This window comes from Chrysemys picta, chromosome 5 (genome assembly GCF_011386835.1).
Source record: "Chrysemys picta bellii isolate R12L10 chromosome 5, ASM1138683v2, whole genome shotgun sequence".
In the NCBI taxonomy this organism is placed as follows: Eukaryota; Metazoa; Chordata; order Testudines; family Emydidae; genus Chrysemys; species Chrysemys picta.
Genome location: NC_088795.1, coordinates 83,270,975 through 83,295,296, shown reverse-complemented (window position 1 = coordinate 83,295,296; position 24,322 = coordinate 83,270,975). Strand labels below are relative to the sequence as shown.

General features: G+C 39.1%; 1 protein-coding gene across 3 annotated transcripts; it reads right to left on the bottom strand.

Annotated features, from left to right (window-relative positions):
• Nucleotides 1-658: 658 nt before the first annotated feature.
• F11 (coagulation factor XI) lies at nt 659-23,714 on the bottom strand. 3 transcript variants are annotated; one of them, XR_010601447.1, is made up of 16 exons: nt 23,583-23,707; nt 22,895-22,953; nt 19,886-20,048; nt 18,900-19,006; nt 17,034-17,193; nt 14,081-14,190; nt 10,928-11,087; nt 9,682-9,791; nt 9,381-9,540; nt 9,161-9,276; nt 8,553-8,727; nt 5,358-5,533; nt 4,797-4,892; nt 3,795-3,863; nt 1,845-1,984; nt 659-1,033 (listed from the first exon to the last, which is right to left on the bottom strand). XR_010601447.1 is itself a non-coding variant. In XM_024105400.3 (15 exons), the coding sequence occupies exons 1-15, from the start codon at nt 23,603-23,605 to the stop codon at nt 878-880; spliced, it is 1,911 nt and encodes a 636-aa protein (XP_023961168.2). In that variant the 5' UTR covers nt 23,606-23,714; the 3' UTR covers nt 659-877. The 3 variants fall into 3 exon arrangements, 2 of the variants coding, with proteins under 2 accessions (XP_023961168.2, XP_065452866.1); XM_024105400.3 differs by lacking the exon at nt 3,795-3,863 and having other exon boundaries at nt 23,583-23,714; XM_065596794.1 differs by lacking the exons at nt 3,795-3,863; nt 10,928-11,087; nt 14,081-14,190.
• Between the last annotated feature and the right edge of the window lie 608 nt (nt 23,715-24,322).

The window sequence follows — 24,322 nt, the reverse complement described above, 5'->3', positions numbered from 1 at the left end:
ACCCCATTCCCTGAAGGAGCAACAAGAGATCTGACTAGATTCCCTTCTCGTCCATCATAAAAAAAAAAAACAAAAAAGTTGAAGAAATAAGTCTAAAGTAAATATAAAAAACACAATGTAAAAATTTGCTTGTGCAGCGTTTAGCTGCTACAGGGATGGGCAGTATAGAAAAACCTTTGTATGAAGTTTACTAAACAATTATTGAAATTGTGTGCCCTCCTTCCTCGTAATAATCTAAATGTTACTTCAGGAGAATACATATTCCACTAATAATGATCCCCTATCCTATTAACCTTCCCACATCACCAATGGTAAATAACCATCTTGTCACCAAACAGAGCCCATGAAAATCCCAAGAAAGGAGCTGAAAAATGTTTTGATATTGAATCCCAGCCTGAGGCTAATGACTATTGAACTTTGTAGAGGCAGCATCAGCCAAGACTGTCCTGAATTGTTTATGCTTTTTTCTAAACCCAGAATGTATCTGTGTCCATTCACCTCTTTCTTATGCTACAGGCTGAGATCCTTCTCTCACTGATGAGAAAGGCAAATCTTCTCACTGACTTCAGTGGGAGAGGGACCAGATCCAGTGGAATGATTATTGGTATGCATGTGGAAATCAACAGTTTAGAACATAGTCTTTATTATTCCAGATCAGTGACTATAAAACAGAATTTTATTTTTATTACTCTTCTTATTACATACAATTGTAAATCAGTTCATTCTTGCATTTCTGCCTTACTAAACCTATCTGCTGTGCTTTAGATTAAAGAAGACCACAATTTACTGTATTTCAACATGTGTCACAAAATTGATTTCAGGATTATGTTTTATGCCATGATTTAGGTATCCAAATATTTTCAAGAATTTTCTTATGCTACATGGTTTTTTCTAGAATCCAGTCTGCATATTCCGCCACTTTTGTAAAAACACCTGGTTGTTCTGGACGAGCGCATCCTTCACCCCAGCTGGTAATGCCCACCACATACCAGATTTCCTCATGTTTGCATGATAATGGCCCACCTGAGTCTCCCTGTATCACAGAAGAAAAAGACAGGATGTGCAAAAGATGGTTTTGGTTAGTATTTCTTTTACAAAGAAGGGCCGGATTCACCACAACATTACTCCCATTTCAGACCATTCTAAATCCATCTGTTTCCATGGAATTGCACTGCATAACACAGGCCCAGATCCGCAAAGTTATTAGGTGCTTAATTCCAACTCATTTCAATGGGAGGTAGGCACCTAAATGCCTTTGAAGATCTGGGCTACAGGAGTTTGTATCAGGCTCATGTGTTTCAGGAAAGTTAACTTCTACATATTTTTCATTCAGTTAGACAAATTTCTACTTAACACTATCCAGCAGAGTTCCAACCAACATCTACATCTTCTTGTTTAAAGCCTAATGAAAATACACATTTGTATTTCTAATTAGGGTTTCCTCTCCTTTATATGCTAGTGAGAGGAAAAAAGATGCCAATTTGCAGGCTTTTATCTTGTGATCTTGATCTTAACATCTCTTTGTCCTCAGCCTTTTGACTAAGATCAAATGTAACATAAGCTTTCTATCTGGTTTGTCCTCTGTTAGGGAGACCATCTCCTCCCCACCGCTACTGTGCCAAAAAAGCAGGTGCATTATTGTCCCTGCGTGTTAGCTGAAAAGGGTTCCATCTTTGTCTCACTTATCTATGCTTTTGGCAGATACAAGTGAGAATTTATGTTATAGCCATGTATATATCCATGCACCCATCTATTTCTTAATAGCTGATGCTATTTTTAAAGTGTTACTACAAGATTGTAGCCAGTGATTAGAATGCATGATTGTGCACTTATCGTCCCATTACCTTACAAGCATCCTTTCCACCTTCTCTATAACCAGCACATATCATCTTGTCGGTTATTCTGTCCTGCTGGTATCTTGTCTGGCATTCTTCATTTGATATTAGAGGAATAGTAGCCTTCTGAAGAATATCTTGCACTTGATCTATAAGCAACACAACACATGGCTAAGATCACAGAAGTGTCAGTTGTATCAAAACAAGGAAAATAAAACTTTAGGAATCCCAACATAAAGTTATTACAAAGAGGGCACACTGAACAAGAACCAACTCAACATGAACTTGCAAGTGGGCCAGATTCTGCTCAGACAACACAGTGTAAATCCAGAGTAATGCCATGGATTGTTGCAGAGCCGGCACGGGATGGCAAGTTAAGGTACATCATCAGCCCCCATGGGAGAAGGGATAAAGGTGAAGTATAGGTGTTACATGTCACCATTTATAGGTGCCTCTGGTTGCCTGTCTAGCCACATACTAGGCTGCCCCTGGTCACTATTAGTGTGGCCTCTAAGTGTGATGCAACAGGCTATGGTGTGTGGCATGGCTATATCTTGAATTTACCATGCTGCTTGCTCTGGTACTGCTTAATGTCCTTTACACACAGCATATTGTCTGTCCCCACTGAGTACGTGTGGGTTCCTCCTCACCTCGCCAATATTGCAGCTAAGATGCTGGATTGAGGCACCTGTTATCACCGGCTACTCACTGTGGATGCTGCACTCAGTGACACCCATGCCGACAATGCAGTTATGCACCATATTAATATCTACCCTGTTTTCCATATTTGCATCAATGCACCATGTGGGCAACTGGTTAATGTGCAATCCTCAGAACTCCCTATGTAGCTAACTGTGAATCCACTGTTCCCTGAGGATTTCAGGAGAGGGTCACTTGCAGACTGTAGTCCTGTTTTTGCAAGTAGCTGTGAACACTGCATATTATTAATAATTATGTATTTGTATTTCAGTAGCATCTAGATTCCCCAGCTGCAACAACTGTGGTGCTCAGACCCCAGCTATTTAAACACATGCAGATATGTGCATGCATTAAAACTGACAACAGTGATAGAGGCACTTATACGTTAGATTCCTTCTAATCTAATGACTATTTTATTTATGTAAATTCATCAAATTTCACATTAAACATTAGTTCTCAAATCAGAGGAGGAAGGTGGGTGAAGGAGCGATCCCTATGTAATATTAGAACATATAAGATTTTAATATGTTATTGTTCAAAAGCAAGGTACAGGGCTATACAAACAAAACAAAGCTCAATCTTTTTGTTTCTGGGCTTGCTCTTTAGACAGACTGAGAGGGAAATATCTATTCTAGATACATATTGTTGTCTAGATTAACGAACAGCTAGAAACTAAAAAATTATACTGGATTTCTGTACTTAACATACTAAAATCATGCATTTCAGATCAAGGTTGTATTCTCAAGCATTTTCATTTCTTAAATCACAGAATTAGGGTCTTTGTGAGTAACTTCTTGTGATTTTAGTCAATAAACTTAGAATTGTTTAATAAGTCTTTGATACTCACTTTTTATAATGGAGATTAAAAGAATTGGGGGCAATGCTGGGGTTATATTATAGTGGTTGCCTGATTGCAATAACTGTAACAAAGATCATGACAGAATTTTCTTTAAAAATACTCTAGCCCTGAATCTGATCATATATACGCCAATGTATAAGAATTGAAAGAAGAATGTGCAGCTAATAAAAATCAAAAGAGTTACAATATGTAAAATTTGAATAAGTGATATCAGAATCACACATTCATATCATATGCCTATAACTTTTTGGAAACTTCTACTTTGATACCAACACCTTCTTCTTTGGCAATTTCAACCCAAAGTGAATATTTTTTTAGCAAAAAATTTACTCCGTTTTTTTTAGCTGTAGCTCAGTGAATTAAAAAAAAGGACCTGATTTTCAGTGAGGTCTCAGACATACCTATATAATTCTGGCAATGTGCAGCAGCAAGGTTGTCCAATAAGTAGCAAGACCCAGTTCAGAAGGGTTCTTTAAAAAAAAAAAAAAAAGCTCAAATTTTTTAAATAATTTTTTAAAGGAATATATTCTGTAACATAACTCCAGCGGGCCCAGGTTCCTCCAGCTGACCCTTCCTTATGCAACTCCCAGTCTCAACTGGAAGCTGGGGAGTTTTACAAAGGGCTCCCTTATCCAGAATCATTTGATAGGAAGAGAAGATCCTCCCCATCTCTCTGGGTGACTGACAGCTCAGCCAGCCAATCAGCTCTTTTTCCCTCACTCTGGGTTCTACAAGAGTTTCACACCCATCATAATTATGTTCTGAGAGCCACTTATTTAAGATATCATCCCTCACCCTATTTCCTGCCATGATATGGAGGTTTGCTAAAGTGCCTTGACTCAATAGGCTAGACTGTGAACCATCTCCTCACAATGATATGGGGAAATATTCATGTGAATAACTGCTCACTAGGATGAGTAAGGGGTTCGCAATCTAGCCCCATGTAAGAAAAATTATTAAAATGTGTAAACATTTGAAGGACCAGGCCCTAAATGTAGAACAGGTATATGGATGCACTATGGAATGGATGGATATCCTATGGACCAACAAATTGGCATCATTTACCTCATTATCACATTTCCATCAGTGTATGTGACGTATATTTGTGACTTGTTGGGAATTCACTGAGAATACAATGTGAAGTGACACAACACAAGGAGTAAATTGCACTCCCAGTTGTAACATCAGTAAGGCTTCTAGAAGATGTATATGTATAAATCTAAAGGGTCCTTGTTTAGGAATAGTCTTATTCATGCACACTCATTCTGGGAGCTCATATAAGTAAAATAGTGAGCAAATGACTGCCTTACATGTAAAGTGAAACCTCAGTTCTTGTTCACAGGTATCAGCATGACATGGTCCTTGAAAATATAGGTATTCATGGGTTAAATATTTGTCTGTACCTTGTTCTTTTGTGTAACCCCATCCGATCACCTGGCAGTTGGTATAAATTGTGTTTGTTTCTTCTTTTGATGGCAAGCATATGGGACTTTGTAAATCTAAAATTTAATTAAAAATATTAGTTTAGTTTGAAGAAAGATTTAACTTTAAGGTTCTTTGTGTCCCCATTGAAGCCCTGATGCTATTCTTCTCCATAGGCTTCTCCCTCCAGACTGTACAGTGCCACCATGTTCCTGTCCAGCGTGGACAGGATGAGTCTCATAAGAACATAAGAACGGCCATACTGGGTCAGACCAAAGGTCCATCTAGCCCACTATCCTGTCTTCTGACAGTGGCCAATGCCAGGTGCCCCAGAGGGAAGGAGCAGAACAGGTAATCATCAAGTGATCCATCCCCTGTCGCCCATTCCCAGCTTCTTACTCCCCTGAGAACCCACAAGCTGTATATTTGAGTAAAGGAACCCTAGCTTCATGCACAGCAGTGCTGAGACCTGCCATTAGGTCACCCTACGAAGCTTCCAAATTTAGAGAAATAATTTTATTATAATATAATATTCTATGTACTAGTAAAATTCATAGGCTTATCAAGTTTCATTAAGGCGATGTCATATCCAGTTTCTGCGGTCACATATTGAGGGTGAATAATAATCTCTTGAACTTTGAAGACAGGTGTATCCTCATTTATTTCTGATAGTTTTAAAATGCCAGCATAAACACGCCAAATGTTGGGATTCTCGAGACTAAAGGAAAAAGACAAACAAGCAATCTCAGGTTCAGAGAATTTCACTATTTTATATTGTTTGCAGGTGCCAATGTTTTCAGTTACCCTTGGGTGAACAGAAGCAAGCACTGATGCCTTTCTTTCCATTGCTGCATTTTCATAGTGTCAAACTAAAAAGAGATTCGGCTTTTCCCTCTCCTCTGCTTTGCATGTCTCCTGTTCCACTTCTCATTTATATTCCCATCTTAACATCAGCTTTCTCTCTCCTTTATATTCCCATTCTTTCTGATCCTTTTTCATCTTCTTTCTATCTCTCCCTTCTGGTCTCTTTTTAGTCTCTTCTCTCCTTATTTTCCTTTCTAAGGGCCTGATCCAAGCCACACTGAAGTCAATGTGAGTCTTTTCATTGACTTCAGTGTGCCATTTTTTATTAGCCAAAATAGAATTGGAAATGTAAATTCCAGTAAAGTATATTCAAGGACTTATCTAATATAAAGATGACTCTTACCACAAAAAATTTTGCTGTAAATGTAGAGGAGAAAATGTAATTACATAAAGCTATATGAAAAATTCCAGTTCATTTCTCTAGATTCAAATTTCATAGGAGTGCATGTACTAGTGACTTTGTATGAGATTATTTGATTTCAGTATTATACTATTAAGTCATTGTTAAAAGTTCAGTAAGTGCATAAATTAAGTAATATAAATTATCTTAAATTGATTTGCTACAGAAAGTTTATATGTGAACTGACAAATATCAGTTAACTAATTTTCCATCAACAGAATAAAGCTATTTTTCTTTTAATAGGGTGCCCTTTTCTCTTCTAAAATATTGGTAAGATTCTACTCCTATAAATAAACTTTTGATAACATGCATGTAAAGATAATCTTTACACTATTGGACTTGTCACTCTGGGCCAGAGTTTGACACCCTTAGGTAAGACTACTGGCAGAGTAAGGTGCCTGATTCTGAGGTCCATGTGACTACAGGTAGCCATGTGACTGGATCAATGCTCTCCTTCTTTTGGGCCTGTCACCTGTCATCTCCTTCATGTTCAGCATGGTTCCCACAGCACTGGGGGCAGCATCCAGAGACAGCACTTTCATCAGTAACTGACAGGATGAGCTGCTTTTTTAAAATGTAGACAACACAATGAGGAGAAAGGAGCAGCTGAATGTCAGTTATGTATATCTGGTCTCCAAAATATTAATGGCTTCATGTGTACTCACAAACTTGTCAACCATTAAAGGTATGTATTGTATGTGTCTATGCACTCTAGCATTCAGTACTTGCTGGCCACACTAAATTCCATGGTAGTTTTATAAATCACTAATAATTAGAACATAAAAATAACTGATTCATACAAAGAAGTTTTAGTCACTTAAATTGAAGCATTTCAAATGTAACATCCTAGTAATTATACTCTAGAGATTAGTTCCAGTGTAAGTCCCTGTTTCCAGGCAGGGCCGGCTCTAGTTTTTTTGCCGTCCCAAGCAAAAAAATTTTTGGCCGCCCCTGCCCCCCCCGCCCCTGGACTCGCCCCCACACCTCCTGCCGCCCCAGCGTTGGGCTCCCCCCCCACCAGTGCTGACTCGGCCCGCTCCCCCCTCACCTCCAGCCAGTCCAGCGCTGGCAGGGTCGGGGTAAGCAGCAGGGCTCCTGGGCCACGCCTCAGCCCAGCCGGGACTCGGGAGGGCAGAGCTGGGGGACTGCCCCGGCAGGGGGCTGAGGAGCCGGGGCAGGGTAGCCCTAGAGGGAGTGGAGCGGAACCCCGGAGAGTGGGATGTGGGCCCCGCACGGCAGCGTCCCGCCCTCTATGGCCCCGCTGCTGCTTCTGGCCGCCCTGCCGCAGTCCCTGGGTGGCTCGGGTCACTTCGCCCAGCGCCGGCTGCAGTGCTGGGGGGGCAGCCGCTCTGTGTGCCCTGAGGGGCAGCCCCCAGCCCGAGTGTCCCCCACTAAGAGCCTGCCCGGCCCAGCCACAAGGTGCAGGCACTGCTCCCCTGCAGCGCGAATCACAGTGGCCCCAGGGCGACGTGCTGCTGCTGCCAGGGCCGGCTCTAGCTTTTGCTTGCCCGAAACAAAAAAAGAGACGGCCAGAATGCCACCCTTGAAAATGTGCCGCCCCAAGCACATGCTTGGTTTGCTGATGCCTAGAGCCGGCCCTGTTTCCAGGACCTTTTAAACAGAGTACGGCAGAATCTCTGAGGTGCTCCAAACCCTTGACACTACTCCAGGAAAACAGAATTGAAATTGACCAGATCTTGCCAGCTGAGAGTTCCCCTAGCATGGCAGAGTCCTCAATTAGCAAAGAGCTAGTTCCTATGTCTCACTGTCAGCGTTGGGAGATGTTCTGTGGGAGAGAGTGCATGGATACAGTGCTGCTGTATTCTAGCTATTTTCAACTGGCAACAAGATGCCAGGGGCTATAACCAGCTGTCATAGATTAGAACAGATTAGAGCAATCCCAGAGATTAGCATACAACTCATGTTCAACACTGTATGCAATTATTCAACACTTTATCTGTAGGCAAACTTTCTTAAACATGTCAAAGACACTAATCTCCATTCATGTCCAAGTCTTTGACAGATTTTGTCTTCAACAAAAGCCCTCAGAACACAACATCCTTTGGGGGAGGGGGGAATAACTTGGTGAAAAATACATTTTTTTTCACACTCACTGTACAGTGGCCACACAAAACTTGACAACATTTTCCAGTGAAATTCACCTTTGAGCTGAAAACAAGCCTGAGAAATTTCAGTCTGTGGGGTTTTAAAAGACATTATAAATGTCTGCAAATATTGGTACAGGAAGTGTCTTCTCATACGGGACAATAGTGCTGAGCTCCAGTTGTTGTGGAAACCAGAATTTTCTGCTTTAAAAATCTCATCTTTAGGTTTCATTAAAATAGTTGCTTCCTCCCTACTCCTCATTTTTACTATTTATATTTATTTTTTGTGAAAGACAGGTGTTACCTGAGACCTCACATGGTGTCAGAAAAATCTTACCCTATTTCATTCCTTTATGAGTAGTACTCACTTATCAATGCAATGCGCAGCTGTTAGAATCCACTGATTGCTGATAATTGACCCTCCACAGAGATGTCTCTGAGTAGATAACTTGACTTGCAAGCTCACTTGCCATGGCCATTCACCAGGGAAAGAATCTGTCCCTCCGACAACTCTGTCATCTGGTTTAGGTGGTTGCATACACACTATGGAAAGAATTAAAAGCCTTTACAGCTTTATTTAGCAGTTTGCATCCCAAAAGATCTGAAAGTGTTCTGCAAATGATACATGAACTATATGTCGGAAACATTTCACCCACCAGTGGAATTTCAGCCAAGTCTGGAGCATCAGCTAAGTACTAAGAGGAAGAGTGACACCTACTGAATTCTGATCCCTTTATGAGTATGATCTCAGTGTAAATCTATTGTTTTAAGACCATGCACATTATTTACCACTAAATTCTGCCACTCTTACTCTTGTGGAGTAACACCTTGTGGGACTATTCATGGAAAAAGATACCATTTATGTGAGTAATGGTTGTAATTAGGTTTACTCATATTGATGTCAATGGAGCTATACACCATTGTGGAATTTTGCCCATTAACTTTGCACAGCTTTATTAAGTGAAATTTTGCTTACCAGTGCTGGCTTTTCTTTTACATAACCTTAATGTGTAGCCAGAGATCCTTCCTTTCTCATACACTATTCCAGTTGGGGATCCATTTGAGGACATTCTCAAGTAGCATTTGCATTTACTGTAGATCAAATGAATATACAGATTAAATTATAATTTTTTACCTAATATACTTGCTGTATGACTTCTTCAGCAAACTTTAAAACATACAAAAAATTATCTTACCCTTCCTTGTTGCATGATTCTTGGAGTGGAAAATAAGTAAAAAACTGGCAGCGGATTGTGTCTGTGCAAACTTGCTGACAAGCTTTGTGTCCTTTAACATAGGTAACATTCAATTCATCTCCCAAAAAGTTTGTGTCCGTGTAAGTGCGGGAATGGCAAGCTGTAAGGCATTAACATTGCATATGTCAATAAATCAACATGTTCCCTGCACTGGTGTTCCATTCTCAGACTAATTTTCTATTGCTTATTAAAATTAATCATTTTAAATTGATGTGGGTTTTTATTGTAATGCATGCTTTACCAGGAAAAGATCTTTTGCAGTTTAGAAGACTAAAACCGGACATAGCATTTTCCCTTTCTACAGGTGCATCTGGTACCCCAGTTCTTGAGGTCTTAAGGAAACAAAGATTTCTAAAAGAAAAATTAAAAATAGTATTAAGTCACTGAACATGTCCTAACACAGATCTCCCAAACTAAATGCCCTGCAGTGTAGCTCAAACTGTAAATTGCACAATCTGGCTCTAGGGAAATTAGACATTGTGTAAATTGGCATACATCGCGCTGTACCAGCTGAGGATCTGGCCTGTTATTACCAAGGTTTTGAAAAGCAGCAGCGCTTCCAAGTCCTAGCAAGTGAAGCTCCTTATCTGTATTGTTTTACATTTCTGCAAAAATAATTCCATATAAAAAGACATTAAGAGAATGCTAAGGTTTCATGATTCGACATCTAAGGTGCTAGATATAAAAGTGGCCCCGCCGATCAGTGCTGCCCTCTCTTCCCCCCTCCAGCGCCTCCTGCCCACTGGCGGCCCCGCTGATCAGCTCTTCCCTCTTCCTTCCAGTGCCTTCCGCACACCATGGTCAGCTGATCAGTGTCAGGGGCAGGAAGAGGCAGGCATGGGGGAAGGCTTGGAAGAAGGGGTGTAGTGCAGGCAGGGGCTCAGGCAAAGCTAGGGTCAAGCACCCCCCAGGAACTGAGGAAGTTGTCACCTATGACCTCAACATTCTTTCCACATAAGACTTTATGGGTATGTCTACACAGCCCACAGCAGAAATTTGCCCAGCCTGGACTCAGACTAGTGGGGCTTGTACTAGTGCTCTATAAATAGCTGTGTAGACAGTGCTTTGAAGTTGTGGCTTAGGATGGAGCTTGGGCTCTGAAGCCAAGAGAGAGGGGTTCAGAGCCTGAGCTTCAGATACCTGTTTTAAAAGTTTAATAAGGATTCATCTTTTGATTATTTAGGAGAATTGAAAGTTTATTCCCTCTTTGATATGTATTTTCTGATTAACTTTTATGGTATGTGCCTCTAGATATGCAATTTCAATAACAGACCCCTGTGCACATCGGAGGAAAGAATTCGGCCCTTTGAGAGATTAAATGTCCCCTTTGATACCATACACATATGAAGAAAACATTTGTAAAGCTGTACTTTAGTGAGCATTCTCACAGCTATATTAGTAGAACTTTTATTGTTTGTTATTAAAAATGGACATAAGAATTTTTAATGCTTCTAATTAGAATTTTAAAAATTAACTGTCATATTCACCTTTGTGTTTCTACTTTCCATTCCCTGGTAAAAAATGTAAAGAATAAGCAGTTTGGATAATAAGTACAAATCGTTCGACATACAAAGCTATCGGGAGTGAAAACACTTGTAAGATCAATTCCTGAAAATGTTATTTGTTGAAAAATGTCCATACGACAATCTGTATAAAAGAAGAAAAAAAATATCTAAACTCTAGTAATTTTTGATATCAGAATACTGAGATGCATTTATATACAAGCCTTATTAGTTTTCCTCTGTGTTTGAAGGATATCATAAGATTTTAATAAGAAATCATATTTTTATGAAAATCTTAAAAAAAGATCTCTCTTTGTGCTCCTTCATTCCTTCTTTCTTTTCTCATTTATTTCAAGAAGCAAAAGAAAAAAGACAAATATTTTAGGGCTGCTCACTTTATATTATTATATTTTATTACAAATATATGCACTGTAAAAATGATAAACAAAAGAAATAGTCTTTTTCAATTCACCTCATACAAGTACTGAAGTGCAATCTCTTTATTGTGAAAGTGTAACTTACAAATGCAGATTTTTTTTTGTTACATAACTGCACTTAAAAACAAAACAGTGTAAAACTTTAGAGCCTCCGAGTCCACTAAGTCCTACTTCTTATTCTGCCAATCGCTAAGACAAATAAGTTTGTTTACATTGACAGGAGATACTGCTGCCTGCTTCTTACTTACAATGTCACCTGAAAGTGAAAACAGGCGTTCGCATGGCACTTTTGTAACTAGCGTTGCAAGGTATTTACATGCCAGATATGCTAAACATTTGTATGCCCCTTCATGCTTCGGCCCCCAGTCCAGATGACATGCTTCCATGCTGATGATGCTCGTTAAAAAAATAATGCATCAATTAAATTTGTAACTGTACTCCTTGGGGGGAGAATTGTATGTCTTCTGCTCTGTTTTACCTGCATACATTTCATGTTCTAGCAGACTTGGACAATGACCCAGCATGTTAGTTTTAAGAACATTTTCACAGCAGATTTGACAAAATGCAAAGAAGGTACCAATGTGAGATTTCTAAAAATAGCTACAGCACTCGACCCAAGGTTTAAGAATCTGAAGTGCCTTCCAAAATCTGAGAGGGATGTGGTGTGGAACATGCTTTTAGAAGTCTTAAAAGAGCAACCCTCTGATACGGAAACTACAGAACCCAAACCACCCAAAAAGAAAATCAACCTTCTTCTGGTGGCATCTAACTCAGATGATGAAAATGAACATGCGTCAGTCCACACTGCTTTGGATCGTTATCAAGCAGAACCCATCATCGGCATGGAAGCATATCCTCTGGAGTGGTGGTTGAAGCATAAATATCTTGGAATGCCAGCTACAATAGTGCCGTGTGAATGCCTGTTCTCACTTTCAGGTAACATTGTAAACAAGAAGCAGACAGCATTATTTCCTGTGTTGTAATTGAAATTAATATATTTGAAAATGTAGTAAACATCCAAAAATATTTAAAATAAATGGTATGCTATTGTTGTTTAACAGCACGATTAATCACGTGATTAATAACGATTCATGTTTTTAATCGCTTGACAGCCCTAATATTTTTCAAATGTATTTAGTAGTTTGATTTCAGCTTGTGATATCACAACTACTGTAACTCATGCAATTCTTTTGATAAGATTTCAAATTGATCTAAATTTTTTCTCATACTTAAAAACACATTATATTGCCATATATTTTAGCCTCCCATCTATGATGGCCAAAACCAGTCAGTGTGATTCACTAAATGTCAATGGAATTTCTTCCATATCCATGTGTGTGTCTATCTAATATAAACTAAAACTGGACAATGTGAAAAGCCATTCCTTAGTTTCTTCTGCTTTATGGCTGGTATGGGCACTGATACCTCTTAACATCTTTTCCCTTATTCACACCCCTATCCCACTTCCTCTTCATTATCTACTGCACTTAGTGAGCAGGTGTCATCATTGCTCATATTAATATTGTAAAGAGTTGGATTACACTATTTTTGAGATCATTTCCTGAGAATATTTCTATAATGGGACTAGCAGAGTCTGATAAGACACTCTAATGCAGAAAAGGACAAATAAAAGAAAGATCAAGAAATACAAAATGGCGTTACAATTATTGGAAGAGATTTCTAGTGAAGGAAGTTCTATGGCCTGTGTTATATAGGAGAGATGATCACAGAGATCTCTTCCGGCCTTGGAGTCTATGAATCTGTGAACTAAGATAATGCATGAAGAAGAAAAATGTCACAACTAAGATAGGAGAATGCCAGACAATATAAGGAGGATGAGAAAGATAAGAAAAGGATGAAGCAGGATGTTACAATTAAGTACAGGAGGGAATAATACCCAGAATCTGAGCCTACAGTCCTGAGAATTTTGCCTGGATAGTAAGAACAGGCTCAAATCATACATTAGGCTTAGCAACAGGATTCCCACATTTTACAGAAAACTTATTCTCTGGTCAGTTTTATGCTTGCTTTAAAGATCTTCAAGAGCTAGTCTACACTTCCGCGCTACATCGGCGCAGCTGCACCTCTGTAGCGCATCTGGTGAAGATGCACTATGCCAACGGGAGAGTCCTCTCCCATCGGCATATTTACCCTACCTCAATGAGAGGCAGAAGCTATGTCGAGAGAGAGCAGCTCCTGCCTACATAGCGTGGTGTGGACACCGCTTTAAATCAATACCCCATACGTCGCTCAGGGGGTAGCTTTTTCACACCATTGAGTGACGTAAGTTACATTGACTTAAGCAGTAGTGTAGCCAAGCCCCAAGTGTATACACTGCACATAATTTGAAGCAGCACACTTTAGTCTTTTCCTGATCTTCTGACTTTTTTGGAATTTTATCTTACAATTTTTGTATGTATGATACAAAAGTAAAACACAAAAACAAAATTTTGAGATCTTCATCTCCAAAGGCATTTCCCACAGCGATGATAAGAGAGGAAAGTTAAAAGAGTCAGAACCTGTAATTTGAAGTTTACTGACATAGGCTACTAGCTACAGGTTCCAAAAATGGAATGAGTTGATACTACTGTCTTTTTTACATTGTACATATAACACTTGTACACATGAGGTCTATACAGAATATCTTGTTATTCCATTTCCTTTCAATCTAAGTTAAATCAATAGAGATGTAAATAGTTACCTGTTTGAGAAAGTTGGCAGGGTTTTAATGAAAATCCAGATACAACATTATTAAGCAGTCTTATACTGGTTGGTGTTCCCATTCTGCTATTTTTCAAGAAGCATTTGTTACTGAATGTGGGGGGGAAAACATATTTAGTAGGACAACAAACCAGATTCTTCAATCCAGGAAATCAACTTTGTGCTGCTTGAGTGGACTTAAACTTGGCAGAAATGGCCCTTGGAGAAGTCTCCCTGCGCAAAGTAGCTCTCTGCTCTTGCACCAGCACAGTACACAACAGGCAGTAAGGGGTTTGGCAGAGCCTCCCATACAACAACTGATTAGCTAAACCCTGTTTAGCTTGTAAGATCTGACAGGATCACAGCACAAATGGAGATATCCTATCTCTTAGAACTTGAAAGGTCATCAAGTCCAGCCCCCTGCCTTCACCAGCAGGACCAAGTACTGATTTTACCCCAGATCCCTAAGTGGCCCCCTCAAGGGCTGAACTCACAACCCTGGGTTTAGCAGGCCAATGCTCAAACCACTGAGCTATCCCTCCCTCCACAAACACAGTACAACTACTAATCATGTAACTTCTCAGGTCCCAGTTCATGGTACCCTGTTTTATAATCACTTTATAGAGCACTAACCAGAGCTTTCCAGTCCTCAGCAATAAGTGACCCCATTCACCCTGATTCACCACTATGCACTGAGCCTTCCCTGGGATTTTGAGGAAGATTAATAAGAGGATTCTTTATGGTGCATTTTAAATGAAATGTATGGGAAGGAGAGGAAGAATAGTCAGCCAAATACTGGGGAAGAAGCGGAGCCCAGATACCTGGTCAAAATTGTCACGATTTTAAAAGTTTGCAAGGGACTTTGAGCATAATAAATGGGGACATTGAGAGCTACAGACCCACAGCTACTGCAGGATATGGTGTCCATTGGGGAACCTTAGCACTTTATATAGTAGCATTTTACAAGCATGAACTAATTAAACAGCACAATATCTCTTGCGTCTGATGAAGTGGGCATTCACCCACGAAAGCTTATGCTCCCAATACTTCTGTTAGTCTTAAAGGTGCCACAGGACCCTCTGTTGCTTTTACAGATTCAGAATAACACGGCTACCCCTCTGATACTTGACACAATATTCCTGTTAGCAGAAAATTATTATTATCTCTATTAAGTATCTGGTATAATATTGCCTTAAAAATGTAAGTTGGCAAATTAACACACTGACATATTGTGTTGGGAAATGAAAGCAATAAAACATTATATTTAAAAGGTCCAACTTTCATGTAAATTTCTCAAAATATGCGATGGGGCAGAAAAATACAGAAGATATTTGCTAATAATGCAATTTGATTATTAGTAATTATTTTTATTATGTTAGTGTCTGTGACAAACATGGCAATTTCCTGAGATATCCTTGAAAAACCTTATTGTATTAAATGCAAAGTTTATGTATTTTTGTGGGCCAGGATTGTATGTAACCTTTCTAGGAGAGAGATGTGATATGAGGCTTGGGAGTTCAGAGGATTATATTGAAATTGTGCCAGATAAAAATGAATTTTTGGATAAATAACCTGAGTTTAAACTGACTTGGGGCCTTCCTTCTGATCCAGAAAATGGATAGGACCTTTTGTCCAACGGGGGACCCCAACCCTTGCATCAAGGTTGGAAGGACTTGGTCTTCTAGATCCCCATAAAACTAATGGGTGACCGCTGGCAAGCTTTTTAGCACGTGTATAAGTTCTTTTATTATGTTTTTTCTGTAATGCTTTTACCTTACAAATAAATGTGCTAGCTTAGAAAAAAGCTGTGTGATAACTTGTAACTGCTTGCAATTACTCTGTTCATAGCCTCTGGAGAGGAAGCAAAGTACGGACACTGGTCTGCTTAAGCAGTCTGGCTTGCTGGGAATATCACAGTGTAGGCATGGAACTGTGCATCCTTGAAAAACCCCAGTGAGGAGTGTGAGAGGTGCAGGTTGCTACTCAAGAGGACAGTGGAGGAGAAGGCACCTAGAGTGGGTGACCTTGGTGGACCACAGGGAGGAATATAGGTGCAGTTGCCCTGACCTGTAACAATGCCTAAGGGACAACCAAGAACAGGAACTTATTGTGCTGTTCAAATATAGAGTAATAGGATAGGAATAGAATATTTGTCAAAGTTTTCTGTAGAGCATCAGAAGTTGTATTATTATCATTGAAACTTAACTTACATTTTTAAATATACCAGCAAAGAAACAATAGCATAAACTTTAATCATAGTAACAATAATGGAAATAATATAGTAGTAATCAATAATAATTTTAAAATTCATCATAGGTTCCTGATCTTGCACTGAGCTGAATGCATGTGGATCCCTTTAACCACTGAGGTCAGTGGGACAATGTTCAGGTGCTGTGCAGATGGAGCTTAGTGAAGGATCAGGGACACAGCTTCCTCAATTGCTTTTTCTATTAAATAAAACAAAATACTCTAGTAATAAGATTAGAATTTAACAATTTTAACAACAACAACACCTCTCTCTTATCTAGCACTTGTCATCCAGAGATCTCAGAATACTTTACAAGAGAATGAAGTATCATTATCCCCATTTCACAGATGGGAACACTGAAAAAGAGGGGTGGCAATAATTTGTAATTAACTAGAGAATGATAGCCAATATCACTTGAAATCTTTACATCTGCCCTGCATTTTAGACTCTCCAGTACTGTAATACCAAACTTTCCTTTGCATCCAGGAACAAATCCAAGTTAAACCACTACAGACCTTTTCCTACCAATAAGTCTAGACCTGATTTGAATAGGAAAAGGATATATTTGTGATTAATTTCTACATTTCAAAGAGAACAATGCAATGTAAATGCTATTTCCTTAGCTTCCCTTTTCTTAAATTTTGTCTTTGAATTACAGTGCTAAGCCATACTGCTGTTCAGTTAGAAGAGTCAAAATGTTATTTACCGAAAGTCTGCACTGTGAAATGCTCCTGAAGCATACGTAAAAAATTGACAGTTGTAGTCATTGGTGCATCTCTTTTGACACTGTTGATAGCTGTCAGCAGTAGTTATATTATAATTCGTACCTTGCATATCCAATCCTGTATGGACATCCATGCTGCAAGCTGGGGAATACAAACAAACTACTATTCTGAAGACATTCGGTATTGGAAGTGCCAAAGATACAGCAGTTCACATGAAGCAACCTTACTCACTTGATTCTGCTGCTCTTATACACTTGAGTAGCACCTTACTTTGTACATAGCCCCATTCATAACACTGGGATTGCAGACAGAGTCAGGTGCTACTTGATACAAGTAAGAGTGGCAGAATCTGGTCTTAAAGATGCATCTGTGTCTTTGCAAGAGGAGAGAGCTGAGGACAGTCAGATCACTGAGTCACCATGATGGGATTTCAGCCATGTGGCAGCTCACATTGATACATCAGAGTTTGTCTTTCTACTTTCAAAATTCACAAAGCATAAACCAGCACTTTTAACAGGCAAATTCTGTCCTCAGACACAATAGCCAACTCCCGTTGGAGTCCATAGGAGTTGTTCACATGCATCCAAAGGGAGAATTTGGACCAAAGAAATTGAAATAAATCTTCCCCCAGTAGATGGAGGTTTTACTTTTTACATTTTGGGGCACTGGGTTGTATTCACCCAACACATTTGTCAGCTAGCCAGAGCTGTTTCCTTATCATGAATAGAAAAGGCCAGATTTAGATTTGAACTACACTAGCCTGATTCCAGAATAACTCCAGAGGCATTAATTAGAAGGAACAGCAGGAAAAATGTCCTTATAGCAAGATCTATTAGACTTGGCAAAAGCAATTTAGAACTATGAATATGAGTTAAATAACTCTGGCATCAGTACATAATTCAACAAAAAAGGACTTCAAGATAGTAGTGAATGCTCTATCAGATGAGTGCCTGTAAGAGGTGAGATGCTGAATTTTGAATAAGCTGCAGCCTAGTGGTATATAATAGGCCCCATTTAACCTTGATGTAAGCAGGCATCTCTCCAATGAAGAAAACAGAGTTGTGCCCTGTTTGGCCAGACTCTGCTTGGCCCAATATCAGCAAGGGGTTCTTAAAAGAAATAATTGCAAAAAATATAATCTCGCATGTGCCGCGAAAGCATTTATCAATCATGCCAAATCTGTTCTGCTGAGCACTGGTCTCAGCTTGGTGACATCTTGATGATGGTATGAAGAAGTTTTAATAATGGATTTAAAACACACATCCATTGATATGTCTTAGATATGGCACGCTGACTCCCAGACTGAGTTAAATATTTAAAGATTAACTCAGTAATGAATTATCAAGGGCATCATCAAGGTGAGAGCATCACATAGCAACAACAGAGAGCCAATACTGTGTGCTTCTGTTTTGACTGACATATTCTCCATAGAGCTATAGGGCATGCATTGCCAAATATCTCATAAGCAACTGGATGGAGTAAAAATGCCAGTAGAGCACTCAGATGGAGAAGCAAGATATATTTGAGAATAATCTGGAGAGCTACAGCACAGAAGTGCAGAATGCTCCACCTTGTGATTAAATCAAGTGGAAGAATAAGGTTGTACTAATAGGATTTCCTTGCTACCTTGTTGTTGGGAATCTAGAAGTCAGGGAGATGGGATTCAAAAAGAAGCTAGGAAAGGAATTGTCAGTTGTTATTGAAAAGAGTTCCCATGAAGTGATTATCCACCATGGTTATTTTTCTGGTTCCTCTTTTAGTCCATTCTAGCTCTTTGCAATATTTGATGTGTATCGCACGGTGTAAAATAGATTCAGTTGCACAGTAGATGAATAACCATATCTTACCCCTGATTTGTGTGTTACATTGTTTTAAGGAATGTCCAGAGATTGCACCTGCCATGCCCACCTTTGGCAATATTTCAGTATCACTGTCTTTCAAGAAGCAGGTAAACCTGTATTTAAAAAGCAGTGTTAGGTAAAATTAACCACCAAAGCCCAAACGCAAGGGAAATAGCTTGTGTTCAGTGTTATGTTTCTATTCTCAAAGAGCAAAATGTGCTTTCAGGGCCAGCTCCTCAGCCCCATTTTAGCCCCTTCTGGTACAAGAAGAATTAAAACTGCCTTAAGGCAGCAGTTATGGAGTCCCCTAACCTAGCCCTTCCTGACCCCTTCCAGCATAAAGGGTGTTCTGGGGTAAGGGAATCTAGGCATTCCCAAATTCCCCAGCATCATTATATCTAGGCACCAAATGCTTCCAGATTTGAAATCTTAGGGCTGGATCATGCTGTGTAGTCAATGCTCCATTTTTGGCAGCAATTACTATTCATGTGGGGACTCCAGGAGGCCATGTGGCTCATGGAGGCAAAATACCTCTAGAATAACTCATTCTGTGTGGTGGGATCTAACCATAATCCTTTTTGCTATATCCCTGAGTGTGAGACACACCCCACTGGGCAGGGACACATGATGGGTTAGATATGGGAAGGGAGTATCTAAAGAAGATGTATACAGTAAGATGAGTATGCCTTTAACAACACACAGCAGATCTGAAGGAGTGCACGAGTGGTTTCCTTTCCTGAAGGGAAAGTTCAGCTTCCAAAGGTTTGGGAAATGCTGCTTTAGATGATCATGTCTAAAGAAATGTGAGTGTGTTACCCAGAGCAACCTGTTCTTCTACTGTGAGAGCCACCATTGTGTTCTTCCTTTAAGCACATTTCAGCATTTCCTATGTAATAATATTACATCGATGGAGTGGTGCTGAATGCCTAAAATACATTACACATCTGTAGCACAGACAAATCTGCTTCTGTTACAGAGACATGGTATGTTACCTTTTGGCAGGATCTTTAGTCCACGTTGCTGGAAGATAGGTGAACAACAGACACCTAGGATGGTAAGTACACACTATTCGACAGTAATCAAGGTTTGGTGTGAAAACTGTAGACACATCTCCTCCTTGGAAGTATGTATTTTCATAGATCTGAGTTATACATTCTGATATAGAATAGTGAAATGCATTAGTTTGTGTTACTGCAGGTGGTAAATCTCACACTATGTTGACCAGATGAGGACTAAGGCAGGGTCCCGGAGCCAGATTCTCAGGTAGTGGAAATCTGCATAACTCCAGTGGGCTCCAACTTTTGATGGACCCTCTATTTCCTCTTAATCCATCCAGAATCTAGCTTTACCTGCTTTATACCAAGGAACAAAACACTCTCTAAACACAAAATTAAATACTGAACTTGAAGCGAAGTGAAAAAGTAAAAGTTTAGGAACTGTAGAGAACCTAAAGAGCGATAATATAATCTCAAATTTATAGGCACACATCATCAAGCATGTATTAATGCTCCTACGGCAAAACACATCCACATAGCTTGTATATGTGAATGATACAATAATGGCTGTAGTGAACTGTTCATATGTTTCAAAGAAGGGGTAGGTGCTAAATCTGAGGGCAGGTCTACACTACCGCTTAAGTCTATCTAACTTACGTTACTGGGGGTGTGAAAAAACATACCCCTGTGCGATGCAAGTTAGATCGACCTAAGCATTGTCTACACTGGCGCTAGGTTGGCAGGAAACACTTTCCCACTGACATAGCTTCTGCCTCTCATGGAGGTGGAGTAATTATGCTGACAGGAAAGCGCTCTCCCTGTCAGCATACAGCATCTTCACCAGAAGCACTACAGCAGTGCAGCGGCGCCAATGTAGTGCTTCTACCATAGACCTGCCCTCAGTTTTAAAACACACACGATGCAGGTTTAGAGATGCATACACTATGCTGCTAGTTGTTTTGCCCTCTGGAGTGTTAAGAAGTGTTGCTATGTATATCCATGTGTATATATAAGAGAGTTTTGCTCAGGATGCAGTTCTACTATTAAAAGAAAAAATGGATAAAGGGAAATTATTCTATTCTATATGGACTGGGAGGAAATTCCAGTGAAATATATTTACTAAATTGATTACTGTTATTGATTACTCTGTTATTTGACAGCCTTCGCACTGAATTGAAAACCATGTCCAAAACACTTAAACAAAATAAAAAAATTAAATAAATTTAAGTTTAACCCTTTTAAAAATGCTCATCGCAGTTAAACTCTTTAAATCTTAACCCTTTCCAGGACTTTAAAACCATTTTTATCCCGTAACATATTAAATGTAGGACCCATTAATACAAATTATTATAAAATATATTTTAGGCATATCAGTGAAAATACATATTTTAAAGGAATTCAATGGGTTAGGATCCAAGCTATTTTGGTTATTTGCAAGGTTTTCACAATTTGTCAAAAAATAAGTGTAGCTCTTTGTTTATGCAAAAAAGCATTTTATAAATGCAGAATGTGACTATGATGTGTGTGTGTGTGTGTGTGTATTTACTAGTTTTCTCAAAATATCAAAATGCATTATTATCACTAGAACTTATTTACATAAGCTTTAATCGTGACAACAAAAGGAATGCCATTTGCTACAATTTGAAACATTTAACATAGTAAATACATTTTTAAAATAGTACAAATTATCTGATGATTCAGATGCTCAGTAACTTATTTACCTTTTTGTAAGACTACAGAAGAAGTTAAGAATTTAGTATTCTGATTTTGGGGTGCTCTAATATAGTAGGGGGCATTGCTTCCAGAACCTTTTGACAAAGTGCAAAGTCTTTAGTCTTCTAGAGCTTCCACTCCAAATCATACATTTATTTAAAAATGTTAGATGAATCTGTCAGTCTGTTCTTGTTAAATACTCTATTAGCTAACTCCATCCTGTGTGAAAATAGATAATTCATTAGGAAGCATAAAACTGTAGTTGATATTTCTCCGAACTTATTGGCCTAGTGCTCATTGTGGAAACATGATGGAATGTTTGCCAATCAAATGAAGTAAATCATTAACATATGCTGACATTGAAAAATGTACACAAGAGTTTTACTTTCCTCTGATTGCTACCTTTCAGCTATTTCAACAGAACCATAATGCACAGTAAGATAAATGGTTTTAGAGTTATTCAGACTTCTTACAATAGACTTTTCCATTTAATAATAAGCAGATGTTATAAGGATGCTACTGAACTGTTTCCTCAGCTATTTTTTTAAAAAAGCATAATAGTGTCACAGAAAAGAAATGTGTAAGACTGAAGCTTTTTAAAAGTATGTTGCTGATTTTTAGGCCAAGTTTCTCTCTTCAATATGGCTGCTTGGCTGAACCGTTCTTAAACTGTACCCTTCCCCCTACCTGCTAGCACTGGGGGGTGGCCAGGGGAAAGGAGACTTGTCTGTAGCTTCCTCACACCCTGGAAAGCCACAGCAATCTCCTGCTCCTGCTATGCAGACCCCTTGACAGCCAGCACAAGTTACAGCAGCTTTACATTGCTCTAACTTACACTGGGTGACTGGCCAGGAGGAAAGTCAGCCCATGATCATGGGAGCAAAAGAGGTGGCTTAGAGCCCCTACCCACAGGAATTGTGCTATGCATTCTTCAGTTGCAGCAAAGAATCTTGGCCCTAATGTTCTGGGCTAGATATACTTGGTTTGATTCTAATCTCACTTGCACGGTTCATAATAGAGTTATACTGGAGTTACTCCTAATTTACATCAGTGTAACAGAGTAGAATCAGGCCAGGCTGTACAATCTTTATTAACATGATTTCAAGTGGTATTCAAGGGGATTGCTCATTGAATAGGGTACTACTCAATGTGGGGTAAGAGTATCAGAATCTAGGACCCTCCGTTTGCATGCAAGTATTTAAACTGTCATACATATTATTCCCCTTACTCTTACTTTTTAAAAAGAATTATATTACTCTGTGTGCACATTTTAGAAAGTATGCATAAACTTACCACTGGAAACCGAAGTGAATAAGAAAATGAAATTAAAGGTCTGATAAATCCAAGCCATCCTAAAAAATAAGTACATCAAAATGTTTCTTTAGGATATAATTAACATGTGATGCAATTAATCTTGAAGAGTGGTAGAGCTACACATTATTGGGTGATTTATGTGCTGTCAGACAGTCATTTAAATAACATGCAAAGTCATAGGATACAATTGGAATGACCGTGCTGGTATATACAATAGCATGTATTAGCAGCAGAAGTTTCATACGATGTTTATGACTGCAAGAATGAATTACATTTACAAACTCTGCTCAGCTCTCCAATGGAGTTACCCTGGATTTTCACTTGATTAAACTGAGAGCCAAACTGGCTTGCTAATTATACATTTCAGTATTACCAATATGACCATCTCCTGCTAGTCATTTATTTCCAAATGGTTTTTAATCTAAACAGCTGCTAGCAACCATGTAGGCATTGCATTCATCCTTAGTATTTTAGCAAAATATGAAATCTTACAAAATGAATCTTAAATTCTTCACTTCTAAAAATTTTATGCTGCAAATTTTAGGAGCAGCAAATGAATGTTTATGTCAGCAATATAACACAACCCATAACCAGATCAACATGCATTGTGTAGTGGATACTGCCAGTCTTTTATTTGATAGCAATTAAAATAATGGAAGTTATTTACCTGAAAGCACAATAGCTGCACATGTGTGAGTAGTTCTGGCTGGTTGGATAATGCCCGTGCTCTGCTAGGGTAAAAACCAGCACTTCCAGTTGTGTTAAATATTTTGCATGCAATGTTTGCCTGACTTGAATATTTACTTTTAATGGGTACTCACAATGTCAACATTGTTTCTGTCTTTGGGCCAGATCCTTAGCTAGTGTAAAGTGGTAGCACTCCAGTGAAGTCAATGTAGCTACAGCAGTTTACACCTGCTGAGGATCTGACCCTTTGTTTTTAATAAATGTCTAATCCCTGTTTTACAATAGTCAAATCTTCTTCTACTTAATGTGGAGCCCTGCACAAACTAGTGAAGATTTATGTTTAAGGAAATCTTCAGGGCATAGGCAAAAAAGAATCCCCCTTCCTCTGTCCTATTCTTCCCTCCTTGCCCATGCCCCAGGAAATAGGCCTGATCTCTCCTCACTTATATAAGTATGAATCTTACAATTATATCATTTGTGTGTTAGTGAAATGGTGACTCAAGCCCAAGTGAGTTACACTGGTGTAAATCTGGTGTAATTGAGAAGAGACTCAAGTCTGATGTTTCTTTCCTTTTATCACAAATTCCTGAAGTGCTGCATTTAGCAAGTGGAAACCAATACTCTTTTCAGTTAGGGGGACTGCAGTCTGCTGTCTCTAACATATATTCAAATTCCTAATTTTCAAAAGGCTCTCCATCAGCTACCCCACCTGTGTCTCCA

Excerpts from the sequence above, each read along its gene's own strand:
- F11 (XM_024105400.3), bottom strand. The coding sequence starts at position 23,605 with ATGTGCAGCTATTGTGCTTTCAG. Across the intron at positions 20,049-22,894 it reads ATTCACTTCGGTTTCCAGTG|AATGTATAACTCAGATCTAT; the intron begins GTAAGTTTATGC and ends ATTCTATATCAG. Across the intron at positions 19,007-19,885 it reads ACTAAAGATCCTGCCAAAAG|GTTTACCTGCTTCTTGAAAG; the intron begins GTAACATACCAT and ends TTTTAAATACAG.